Raw genomic sequence first — 13700 nt, 5'->3', positions numbered from 1 at the left:
TGGACTTCTTGACTATCCTGACTCACAGCTTGGCTGTGAAAAGTGACTGGCGACACAATCATATTGTACAGCACTGGGTACTTACTATTCCTCATTTTGCCTTTGTACCCATCTAATTCTTTTTTCTCAGCTCTATGTAGAAACATAACACATTCACTCACATCACTGTAAGGCTGGCCAAACACCTCCAACTTAATATTGGGTCAGTGGGATGATGCTATCCATGCATTTTTCATCTGTATTGAAAGCTAAAATCATACTAGGAAACGACAATATCTCCCGCCTGGGACCTCCAGGGGCAAAGATATCCTGAAAGTTGGGGAAATCATAATCTTCTAAAGACTTAGCACATTCTACAACCAGCCCCCATATGAGCTCACCAAGGGGAGGTTCATGGAAGCAATCAAGATCTAATAAAAATTAGAGTTTGGGTTTCTATCATTTGACAGTTCTGGAAGACACAGCCAGCTGTGGTTCTTTCCATTTTCCTAAAAAGAAGTGCTTCTTTCCACTAAGCTCTGACTCATTTCCATGACGCAAGTTTAGTACTTTTCTTTCGTTATCCCTTTTATGGCAGATAATTGCATATACCGTATTGTTATTTTGTTCACATTTTGTAACATCTTTGTATATTTTTTCATAAACACTGCCTACTTTTCTGGATTAAATATATAAAATTTAATAGCTCTGAACCCCTTAAGTCATACACTACCTGTATTGAGTGTCCAATTGGCCTGCATAAACGATTGGTGGTAGCAACTAGTGGTTACTTTTGTTAGTGTAATGTGCTGCTGCAATGCAGTATAGTGCAACCTCCACCAGGGGGTGCTGGTTAAGGAAAATAGGTTGTACACACAGCGCAGCAACACTGAACAACAACACAGGTGTCACAAGTAATGAAAGAGAAGTCAAACAAGCCAAGGTCATACACAGAGACTCCCCCAGTACACAGGGGGAGTCAGAGGAATAGTCGGGGACAAACAAGAAGTCAGAGCCTACCTGGAACGTGGTAACCAAAACGTGAGACATAAGACGAAGTCGGGATACAAGCCAGAGGTCAGAACAAGTCATAAAGGGGTACAGGCAGTAAGAGGCAAAAGGAACACTAGTACAAGAGTAGAGGTCAGGTGCTCAAACCATGCAGCATGAACTATAGCTGACACTGGCCCACAGGCTGCAGAGGACTTAAAAAGCTCAGCCAGCTTCAAAGTGGGGTAGAGGGGATTAACTCCCACATGACCAGTCCAGAGACAAGACAGCTGAACACAAACTCAGAACTGGATCATGACAGTTAGTGTGGTGTTGGCAATGATTGTATTTGGGCTATATACACTGCTCCAAAAAATAAAGGGAACACTAAAATCCCGCATCCTAGATATCATTGAATATATTGCAAATCTTTATTCATTACATGGTGGAATGTGTTTAGAACAAGAAAACATAAAAATAATCAATGTAAATCACAACAAATATCCCACAGAGGTCTGGAGTTGGAATGATGCTCAAAATCAAAGTGGAAAATGAAGATACAGGCTGATCCAACTTCAGTGGAACTGCCTCAAGACAAGGAAATGATGCTCAGTAGTGTGTGTGGCCTCCATGTGCCTGTATGATCTCCCTATAATGCCTGGGCATGCTCCTGATGATGCGGCGGATGGTGTCCTGAGGGATCTCCTCCCAGACATGGACTAAAGCATCCACCAACTCATGGACAGTCTGTGGTGCAATGTGACATTGATGGATTGGGCGAAACATGAGGTCCCAGATGTGTTCAATCGGATTCAGGTCTGGGGAACGGACGGGCCAGTCCATAGCTTCAATGCCTTCATCTTGCCGGAATTGCTGACACACATATGGTCTCACAAGGGGTCTGAGGATCTCATCCGGTACCTAATGGCAGTCAGGCTACCTCTGGGGAGCATATGGAGGGCTGTGTTGCCCTGCAAAGAAATTCCACCCCACACCATTACTGACCCACTGCCAAACTGGTCATGTTGAAGGATGTTGCAGGCAGCAGATCGCTCTCCACGACATCTCCAGACTCTGTCACGTCTGTCACATGTGCTCAGTGTAAACCTGCTTTCATCTGTAAAAAGCACAGGGCACCAGTTGCGAATTTGCCATCCATCCCCATCTGTGGACATCGGGCACTCAGACCATCCTCATGGAGTCGGTTTCATTTGTGGCCTGCTGGAGGTTATTTTGCAGGGCTCTGGCAGTGCTCCTCCTGTTCCCCCTTGCACAAAGGCTGAGGTAGCGGTCCTGCTGCTGGGTTGTTGCCCTCCTATGGCCCCCTCCACGTCTCCTGGTGTACTGTCCTGTCTCCTGATAGTGCCTTCAGCCTCTGGACACTACACTGACAGACACAGCAAACCTTCTTGCCACAGCTTGCATCCTGGATGAGCTGCACTACCTGAGCCACTTGCGTGGGTTGTAGAGTACGTTTCATGCTACCACGAGTGTGAAAGAACAACCAACATTCAAAAGTGACCAAAACAACAGCCAGAAAGCATTGGTACTGAGATGTGGTCTGTGGTCCTCACCTGCAGAACCACTCCTTTAGTGTGTCTTGATAATTGCCAATAATTTCCATCTGTTGTCTATTCCATTTGCACAACAGCATGTGAAATTAATTGTTAGTGTTGCTTCCTAAGTGGACAGTTTGACTTCACAGAAGTTTGATTTACTTGGAGTTATATTTTGTTGTTTAAGAATTCCCTTTATTTTTTTGAGCAGTGTATATATATTCTATTCCGTTCCATACGCTCACTATGAGTTTCCAAATAACTGGCCTAGTAAGAAAGTCAGCTGTGGCGTCGTCCATCACTCGTTAGTCAATTGCTTAATTGTCCTGATGACTGGAGTTAGCGGAGTTGTAATTAATTTATTAAGAGATGTTTATTGTTTGCTCATTAAAAATGTACAAATAAAAATTAAAAAAAGAGAAAAACATTTAGGTGTCTGAAAACCTTTGCCCATTTACTGCCCATTTGTTAGGGAGAGAAAAAAATTAACTATATAACAGAAATAACTAGCACATAGGAAAGTGGGAAGATAATTTGTTGATTGATGTTATATAAAGATCTTAAAACAAAGTCCCACACTGACATAATTCCAGGTCTCATCCTAATATATTCAGGCAAAGCAGATGCATCATTAACACTTACTTTGGACCTGTGCCAAGTGTATGGTTGGTGGTTGGTAAATAGTTCATATACTACATTTTGTCTCAGTACACTTCCATGCTTTATAAAACAATATTACATGCACGCACAAGGCTACCTTTTTATTTCACACCAACCTTCAGATGATATGCTGTTTGTGTTGCACTGGTGATATCGCTGAGAGAAGTGGGCCAGTATTCGCTCTCTCTCTTGGGTCTCGCCCATAAGAGCCAATTCTTTCAAAAACAATCTAGAGAGACAAAATATATCTTCAAAGTCCATTACAGCATATATATTTTTACATCACCAAACATTAAGGACAAATGTGCATAACAATTCATTTTAATCATATGTTACAGCTTCCCTTTAAATGGTCATTGTGTGAAAAAAAACAAAATCATTGCATTTCCTTATATATTTATTTATTCATTCATTCATATTTTGTGATATTTAATGGTGTTTAGGACCTTTGTTATAACTTAAACACCTACAGCATTTTTTTTTTATTTTACAGGTGGAGTGGTGTGGCTAATGTAAGTTCCCTGCCCCCAGTATTATACTTACCAGCTGCCATCTTGAGCTGTTCTCCGGTTGTCTTCTGTAGTCAGCCGAAATCTTCAGTTGTTCTCCGGTCGTCTTCTACAGTTTGTGACCTGCCGGATCGCTCCAGTGTTTGCTGGGCGAAACGAAGATCATTTCTCAATGTAAGTCTATGAGAACCAGAACAAGGAGCACACAAGGCTCTCAAAGATTTGCATTGAGAGTATGTGATCATTACATCTGACTTCCTCTCAGTCAGAAGGTGCAGTAACATGATTGAAGATCAGGACTGGACCGGTGCCAATAACGGATGAAGACAGCGACTGGTAATTAGATTACAAGGGGCAGAGAACATAGATTAGTAGCACCACCCCATCACTGTGTACAGTAAGAAGCTGCTATGTGACAAATACTTCGAAAAATGACATGGGATTTTCAGATGCTTATATGAATTCTGGACCAGGAGTGGTGATCTTGGGCACCAGTGTGGTTTCTATTTATATGGCGGTACTGGTTACTGAGAAAATTAGCTGTACCTTGCTGTCATAGTTACAGGTAATCTGCGTAGATATGGATACAAGGCTGGGACTTCTTGCCTACAGAAACACATCTGGTGTCTGACATACTTTCTATATAGCCTATATGGGAAGACTGATATAATAGAGCAGGTGGTCCTATGATTGAGCCCCTCACTGGTGAAGACCTTTGAGATCCTTGCATTAACCCCTAAATCATCGAGCCAATTTTGACCTTAATAACCAAGCCAAATTTTACATTTCTGATCACTGTCACTTATGAGATTATAGCTCTAGAACTCTTCAACGTATCCCACTGATTCTCAGATTGTTTTTCGTTATAATAAATGAAATGTGGATTACATCCGCGCTGCTGCGACAAATAATAGATCCAGATATACTTGTAAGATGTTCGGGTGGTTTATTCAACGCGTTTCGAAGCTCATGGCTTCTTCTTCAGGAAGTTTCCACACAAAGATATCCTTTGTGTATCTTTGTGTGGAAACTTCCTGAAGAAGAAGCCATGAGCTTCGAAACGCGTTGAATAAACCATCCGAACATCTTACAAGTATATCTGATATCTGGATCTATTATTTGTCGCAGCAGCGCGGATGTAATCCACAGTTCATTTATTATAACGGTTCTGAGAGGTCGCAGCACCGACTTGTGGATCTGCAGCAGCTGACAAACTATACGCTTGTACTGTGTACCACCAGGTGAGCAGTTCTCTCACTATTGATTAGAAACAATCCTGGGGATAAGACCCTATTTGCGCTTTTTTTGTCTCCTATTTTTCTATACTATTGTTTTTCGTGACATATTGTACTTCATATTAGTGGTAAAATTTCTTCGATAAGACTTGCGTTTATGAAAAAAATGGAAATTTGGCAAAAATTTGGAAAATTTTGGATGTTTCAAACTTTTAGTTTTGTGCCTTTATATCAGAGAGTGGTGTCACACAAAATGGTTAATAAATAACATTTCCCACAAGTCTATTTTACATTAGCACAATTTTGTAAACGGAATTTTTTAGGAAGTTAGAAGGGTTAAAAGTTGACCTGTGTTTTATCATTTTTCCAACACAATTTACAAAACCATTTTTTGGGGGACCACATCACATTTGAAGTGACAATGAGGGGTCAATATGACAGAAATTGCCCAAAAATGACACCATTCTAAAAACTGCACCCCTAAAGGTGCTTAAAGGGAATCTGTCACCCCAAAATTGGCCTATAAACTAAGGCCACTGGCATCAGGAGCTTATCTACAGCATTCTGTGGCTGTAGAAAAGCCCCCAATGTCACCTGAAAGATAAGAAAAACAGATTATATTATACTCACCCAGGGGCGGTCCCGATGCAGTTCGGGTCCGATGGGCATCGCAGTCCCGGTCCGGCGCCTCCCATCTTCAGACAGGCTTACTTTGTCTGTCCTGTTGAGGGCAGAGCAAAGTACTGCAGTGCGCAGGCGCCGGGCCTCTCTGACCTTTCCGGGGCCTGCGCACTGCAGTACTTTGCTCTGCTCTTAACAGGGCAGACAAAGTACGCCTGCGCAGGAGTCGCAGCAGGAAGACAAGAAGAGGACGTCATCGTATGAAGATGGGAGGCGCCGGACCTGGACCGTGACGCCCATCGGACCGCACCGGGACTGCCCCTGGGTGAGTATAATATAACCTGTTTTTCTTACCTTTCAGGTAACATCGGGGGCTTATCTACAGCATTACAGAATGCTGTAGATAAGCCCCTAATGCCAGTGGCCTTAGTTTATAGGCCAATTTTGGGGTGACAGATTTCCTTTAACCCCTTTCTGCCAGCTGACGGAATAGTACGTCAGCTGGCAGTATCCCCCGCTTTGAGGTGGGCTCTGGCGGTGAGCCCACCTCAAAGCCGCAGCAAGTTAGCTGTTTTCAACAGCTGACATGTGGCTGCAATGGGCGCAAGTGAAATCGTGATCCGCCCATTTAACAAGCGCTGCCGGCCGCGCGGCCAGAAGTATGTGCACCACTGACCCCCATCACGTGATCGGGGGTCATCAGTGCATTGCCATCACTATCAGAAGTCTCCTCGAGACCTCTATGGTTGTTGATGGCAGATTGCTATGAGTGCCACCCTGTGGTCGGCGCTCATAGCAAGCCTGTAATTCTGCTGCATAGAGGTGATCTGTGCTTCACCTCTATGTAGCAGAGGCGATCGAGTAGTGGATGCTTCTAGCCTCCCATGGAGGCTATTGAAGCATGCCAAAATTTAAAAAAAGTGTTTTAAAAATATAAAAAATCTAAAAGTTCAAATCACTCCCTTTTCACCACAATCAAAATAAAACAATAAAAAAAATCAAACCTACACATATTTGGTATCGCCGCATTCTGAGTCGCCCGATCTATCAATAAAAAAATTATTAACCTGATCGCTAACCGGCGTAGCGAGAAAAAAAATAAAAACGCCAAAATTACGTTATTTGCTCGCTGCGACATTGCATTAAAATGCAATAACGGGCGATCAAAAGAACGCATCTGCACAAAAGTGGTATTATTAAAAATATCAGCTCGGCACGCAAAAGATAAGCCCTCAGCCAACCCAAGATTATGAAAAATGGAGACGCTACGGGTGTCAGAAAATTGTTTTTTTTTTTTTGCAAACTTTGGAATTTGTTTTTTCCACTTAGATAAAAGATAACCTACACATGTCTGGTGTCTATGAACTTGTAATGACCTAGAGGATCATCATAGCAGGTCAGTTTTAGCGTTTAGTCAACCTAGCAGAAAAGCCAAACAAAAAACCAGTGTGGGATTGCACTTTTTTTGCAATTTCATCGCACTTGGAGTTTTTTTCCGTTTTCTGTTACACGACATGCTAAAACCAATGATGGCGTTCAAAATTACAACTCATCCTGCAAAATATAAGCCCTCACATGGCTATATTGACGGAAAGTAAAAAAGTTATGTCTCTGGAAAGAAGGGGAGTGAAAAACAAAAACGAAAAAAGCTCCGGTGGTTAAGGGGTTAAAACCACATTAAAGAAGTTTATTAACCCTTCAAGTGCTTCACGAGAACTAAAGAAAAGTGGAAGGAAAAAATTTACTTAACTTTTTTCACAAAAAATGTACTATAGACCCAAACTTTTTTTTTTTATTTTCACAAGAGTATCAGGTGAAAATAGGCCACAAAATTTGTTGTGCAATTTCTCCTGCGTACACTGATACCCAATATGTGGGGGAAATCCACTATTTGGGCGCATGGAAGGGCTCAGAAGGGAGCACCGTTTGATTTTGGCTGGAATCGATGTTTCGTTTGGAGACCCCCCTGATCTGCCTAAACAGTGGAAACCCCACAATTCTATCTCCAACCCTAACACAGCCCTAAACCCAACCCTAACCTCAACACCCTTAACCCTAATCCCAACTCTAACCCCTAGCCTCAACACAATCCTAACCCCAACACAAATTTACAATTTTTTTTAATTTTAATATTTTTATCTAACTAAGGGGGTGACAAAGGGGGCTTGATCTACTATTTTATTTATTTTGATCACTGTGATAGGGTCTATCACAGTGATCAAAATGAACCAATTGGAAAAATCTCCTATTGTTGTGGGTACTGGCTGGCAGATCTCAGCGCACTGCGCATGCACCCATCATTTTCTTCCTGGAAGATGACGTGGAGGGCCGGGGTGCTCGGGGGACCCCATTTCTCTCTCTTCTGGTATGATAGATCATATCAGAAGGAAGAGAGATTAATGGAATTTTTTTTTTTTTTGTGATCGCCGTTATTCAGTGAATAACGGCGATCACATGACAAGTGACGGTAAAAATCGACCCGAATCATGTTCTCCGGGGTGTCAGCGCTGAGGAATAAGTACCCCTAACTGCCCCCATTAAAAGGCGTATCGGCGGTCATTAAGGGGGTTACACAATCTCCTAGAATTTAAATGCTGAATTGCTTAATCCATAATAACAGATTGTGAAAGATTCCTATAGATTGTCCACTAAAATTTGCTGAAAGGAAAAGTGACCAATCAATTTTAACCCTTCCCGGCCTGGCAATTTTTATTTATATTTTTCTTACCCTTCTTGCAAGAAACATCAGTTTATTACTTTTCCATCAACATATCCATATGAGAGTTTGATTTTGCAGAGTTGTAGTTTTGATTGACATCATTCATTTTACTGCATAATGTACTGGAAAACTAAGCAAAAAATCCCAAGTGGAGAGCAATTTTTATACAGTGGAAGTAAGTATTCCTCCTAAACAACATCAATCAGTGCTTTTGAAAACCTATAGGAATTGATCCAGGTAACATTAATCATGACGGAGCCCTTTTTCTGTTTTGCGTTTCTGTTTTTCACTCCCCTTCTTCCCAGAGCCCTAACTTTTTTTAATTTTTCTATCAATATGGCCATGTAAGGGCTTGTTTTTTTGTGGGACAAGTTGTACTTTTGAATCACACCATTGCTTTTACCATATCTTTTACTCAAAAATGGGAAACAAATTCCAAGTGCTGTGAAATTGCAAAAACAGTGTAATTCCACAACTGTTTTTTGGATTTTGTTTTACCATGTTCACCAAATGATAAAACTGACCTGCCATTATGATTCTCCAGGTCATTGCGAGTTCACAGATACCAAACATGTATAGGTTCTTTTTTATTGAAGTGGTGAAAAAAAATTCCAAAGTTTGTTGAAAAAAAATGGCGTCATTTTCCAAGACTTGTAGCGTCTCCATTTTTCATGATCTCGGGTTGTGTGAGAGTTTATTTTTTGTGTGCTGAGCTGATGTTTTTAATGATACCATTTTGGTGCAGATATGATCTTTTGATCGCCCATTATTGCATTTTAGTGCAATGTTAGGGCAACCAAAAAAACGTAATTCTGGTGTTTTGACTTTTTTTCTTACTACGCTGTTTAGATAGATCGGGCGATTGTGAACATTGTGATACCGAATATGTGTATGGTTTTTTTTTATTGTTTTATTTTGAATGGGGCGAAAGGGGAGTCATTTGATCTTTTATATTATTTTATTTTTTTATTTTAATATCTTTAAAAAGATTTTTTTTTTACTTTTGGCATGCTTCAATATTCTCCATGGGAGACTAGAAGCTGCCATAACCCGATAGGCTCTGCTACATACAGGCAATGATCAGATCGCCTGTATGTAGCAGAATTACTCACTTGCTCATAGCAATCCGGCAGTGACAACCATAGAGGTCTGCACGAGACCTCTGGTTGTCATGCCTGACCGTCGATGGTCACCGATGGGCGGATTTCTGCCGCGATTGCCGAAAGCGCCTGTTAAATGCCACGGTCAGAGTTTGACAGCGGCATATAAAGGGTTACTATCCACAGGTGGATTGCAATTCCACCCGCGGCTGTTCCGGGCACGTTAGTTGTTCAAAAAAGTTGATAAGTGTCAGAAAAGATGTGGCCTCAGTGCTGGAGCCAACATCAAAGGGGGAGACAAGACATGCAAAGTGTAGTGACACGGGAATAGTGTCACCGGGGTTTAGGCCAGGGGTTCTAGCCGGGAACGCAAGCCGATACACACAGAGCGAGAAGACCGGGGTGTGTAGAGCTCACAGGACCTGAGCTAGGCTAAGCTTTGCGCACCTTTCTCTGCACCACAGTCAGCTCTCTGTCCGCTCGCGTGTAGCTCTGCCCCGTGTTCATGTGACCGGCTTAGCTCCGCCCCTGTGATCATGTGACCACAAGGGTGGAGCTACCCGCGACCGGACAGAGAGCCGATCGTGGTGCAGAGAAAGGTGCGCAAACCGAATAACGAAGTCAAAGCAAATCCAAGGGTCAGAAGCCAGACAAAAGCGAGGTAACCAAGGGCAAGACAGATGAGTAAACAAGGATGAGCCAAGGGGTCAGAATACCAGGAGGGACAAAGCAATACCGAGCAGGAAGACAAAGACAGTAGTAAAGGGACAAACCGGATCATACACAGCGAAACTTACACACGCGCAGGAACAGCGATTACAGACGAGTAACCTGGGTCCTCAATCTCTAGCCAAGTAAACAGAAGTATCACCGACACTGAACCCAGGAACTACCAGCATTAAATAGTCGCGCCAGAACCATTCATGACAGTACTCTCCTCTCAATGGGGGGTCACTGGACCCCCCCCCGGGTTTCTCAGGAAATCAGGCATGAAAAGACCGCACCCTCCGGACCGTACCCCTTCCAATGCACAAGTTATTGAAGGGATTGACGGACCACCCGAGAATCCAAGATGCGCTCCACCTCATAATCCTCCTGACCATCTACCAAAATGGGTGGCGAAGGACTCAAAGATCCTTCCTCAACAGCCCCCAATGGTTTCAACAAGGACTTATGGAACATATTTGGGATCTTGAAAGATAATAGAAGATGCAACCAAAATGCCACCGGGTTACCACTTTCATGATTTCATAAGGGCCGATAAAATTAGGCCCCAATTTCGCCGCAGGAACTTTAAGCTTGATGTTCCTGATAGACAGCCAAACTTTATCCCCAACCCGGAACGTTGGTCATACAGCCCGTCTCCTGTCTACAAAAACCTTAAACTTCCTCTGATCCTCCCTAATATTCCTTTGGACCTCCTGCCACAAGTCCCACAACCAATGTACAACTACATCAGCCCCAGGGCAACCAGAGACCAAACTCCCAGAAATGTGGATTGAACCCTTAATTACAGAAGAATGCCTGTGGAGTGACTAACACGGTTATTGAACACAAACTCCGCTAACGGTAATGCATCACACTAATCCTGTCTGGAAGTAGAAAGGCAGCACAAAATTTGTTCCAATGACTGGTTATTCCTCTCAGTTTGAACATTGGTCTATGGATGGTATGCGGACGAAAAGGATAACTCAACTCCCAGCCTTTTGCAAAATGCCCTCCAAAACCTGGACACAAACTGCACCCCACAATCAGACACCACATTCAAAGGCATCCCATGCAGACGAACTACATGCTGTACAAGCAACCTGGGCAAGGTTTCCGCAGAAGGCAAAGCCACCAAGGGTACGAAGTGTGCTTGTTTAGAAAACCTGTCCACCACCACCCATATGACAATACAACCCTTGAAAGGGGGGCAGATTAGTGATAAAGTCCATGGACACATGTGTCCATGCACTATCAGGAAATGGCATAGGCACCAATTCCCCGACCGGTTATGAAAGCTCTTAGCACGTGCGCACACTTCACAAGCAGAGACAAACTTTTTAACATCAGATGTAAGCGAAGGTCACCAAAAAACCCTCATGATGGCCCCTCGAGTAGCCGAAATCCCAAGATGACCACTCAGAGCCGAATCATGAAACTCCTGCAGCACCCTGAAGAAAAACTGAATCGGAACAAACAGTTTATCAACCGATTTGGATGAGGGAGCTTGAGACTGAGCTTCTCGAATTTCCCGATCCAACTCCGATGACACATCAGTCACCACCATCCCAGGTTGGAGGATGGAGGTTCGGGAGGAGAAACCGGATCAAGACTCCGGAACAAGGCATCAGCCTTTACATTCTTGGATCCTCTGTGAAAAGTGATCGAAAACTGAAACTGGGAAAAAATAGTGACCATCAGGCCTCCCTAGGAGTCAACCTTTTAGCAGACTCAATGTATGCCAAATTCTTGTGATCAGTAATCACAGTAATGGGATGAGCCGCCCCCTCCAAAAAATGCCTCTACTCCTCAAAAGCCAACTTAACCGCCAGCAGTTCCCGATTGCCCACATCACAATTTCATTCCGCCGGGGAGAATTTTTTTGAGAAGAAGGCGCAAGGTCTCAGATTGGTCAATGTTGTGGGCCCCTGGGACAACACCGCCCCACCACCATCTCTGAGGAGTCAACCTCCACCACAAAAGGTTCAGATGGATCAGGTTGGACCAGAACCAGGGCAGTCATAAAATATTTTTTTTAAAGACAGAAACGCTGCAACTGCTACAGCTGACCAATTCTAAACATCAGCCCCCTTCTGCGGCAAATCAGTGAGGGGTTTGACTATTTGAGAGAACCCCTTAATAAACCTTCAATAATAATTAGCAAATCCTAAGAATCGCTGAAGACCCTTCAGATCATGGGGCTGCTCCCAATCAATAATGGCTTGAACCTCCTTGGGGTCCATACAGAAACCCTCACCAGAGACAATAAACCCCAAAAAGGACAATTCCTGACCAAAAATGAGCACTTCTCTAGCTTAGCGAATAGCTGGCATTCCCTGAGTCTCTGGCGAACTGAGCGAAGATGACCAATTTGGGCTTGCTTATCAGATGAATAAATTAAAATATAATCTAAATATAGCCCCACAAACCATCCAATAATACCAGAGAACACATAATTGATGACGTATTGGAATACCGCTGGAGCATTGGTCAAACCAAACGGCATAACAAGATTTTCAAATAAGCCTTCAGAGGTAAGAAATGCAGTCTTCCACTCATCCCTTCTCCCGTACTCGGATCAGATTATATGCCTCCTGACTTTCTCTGCACCACAGTCACCTCTCTGTCCGCTCGCGTGTAGCTCCGCCCCGTGTTCATGTGACCGGCTTAGCTCCGCCCCTGTGATCATGTGACCACAAGGGTGGAGCTACCCGCGACCGGACAGAGAGCCGATCGTGGTGCAGAGAAAGGTGCGCAAACCGAATAACGAAGTCAAAGCAAAGCCAAGGGTCAGAAGCCAGACAAAAGCGAGGTAACCAAGGGCAAGACAGATGAGTAAACAAGGATGAGCCAAGGGGTCAGAATACCAGGAGGGACAAAGCAATACCGAGCAGGAAGACAAAGACAGTAGTAAAGGGACAAACCGGATCATACACAGCGAAACTTACACACGCGCAGGAACAGCGATTACAGACAAGTAACCTGGGTCCTCAATCTCTAGCCAAGTAAACAGAAGTATCACCGACACTGAACCCAGGAACTACCAGCATTAAATAGTCGCGCCAGAACCATTCATGACAGTACTCTCCTCTCAATGGGGGGTCACTGGACCCCCCCCCAGGTTTCTCAGGAAATCAGGCATGAAAAGACCGCACCCTCCGGACCGTACCCCTTCCAATGCACAAGTTATTGAAGGGATTGACGGACCACCCGAGAATCCAATATGCGCTCCACCTCATAATCCTCCTGACCATCTACCAAAATGGGTGGCGAAGGACTCAGAGATCCTTCCTCAACAGCCCCCAATGGTTTCAACAAGGACTTATGGAACACATTTGGGATCTTGAAAGATAATAGAAGATGCAACCAAAATGCCACCGGGTTACCACTTTCATGATTTCATAAGGGCCGATAAAATTAGGCCCCAATTTCGCCGCAGGAACTTTAAGCTTGATGTTCCTGATAGACAGCCAAACTTTATCCCCAACCCGGAACGTTGGTCATACAGCCCGTCTCCTGTCTACAAAAACCTTAAACTTCCTCTGATCCTCCCTAATATTCCTTTGGACCTCCTGCCACAAGTCCCACAACCAATGTACAACTACATCAGCCCCAGGGCAACCAGA

General features: G+C 43.6%; 1 protein-coding gene across 1 annotated transcript in view; it reads right to left on the bottom strand.

Annotated features, from left to right (window-relative positions):
• PSD (pleckstrin and Sec7 domain containing) overlaps positions 1–13700 on the bottom strand; it is a 631535-nt gene that overhangs the window by 283570 nt on the left and 334265 nt on the right. The window contains exon 9 of the mRNA XM_069753283.1: positions 3302–3414. Coding sequence (XP_069609384.1) covers positions 3302–3414 — 113 coding nt within the window. The remainder of the gene's footprint in view (positions 1–3301; positions 3415–13700) is intronic.

The sequence above is a fragment of the Ranitomeya imitator genome, chromosome 2 (assembly GCF_032444005.1).
Source record: "Ranitomeya imitator isolate aRanImi1 chromosome 2, aRanImi1.pri, whole genome shotgun sequence".
NCBI classification, from domain to species: Eukaryota; Metazoa; Chordata; class Amphibia; order Anura; family Dendrobatidae; genus Ranitomeya; species Ranitomeya imitator.
The sequence above is the reverse complement of the archived record's forward strand: the minus strand, read 5'-3'. Positions and strand labels throughout refer to the sequence as shown.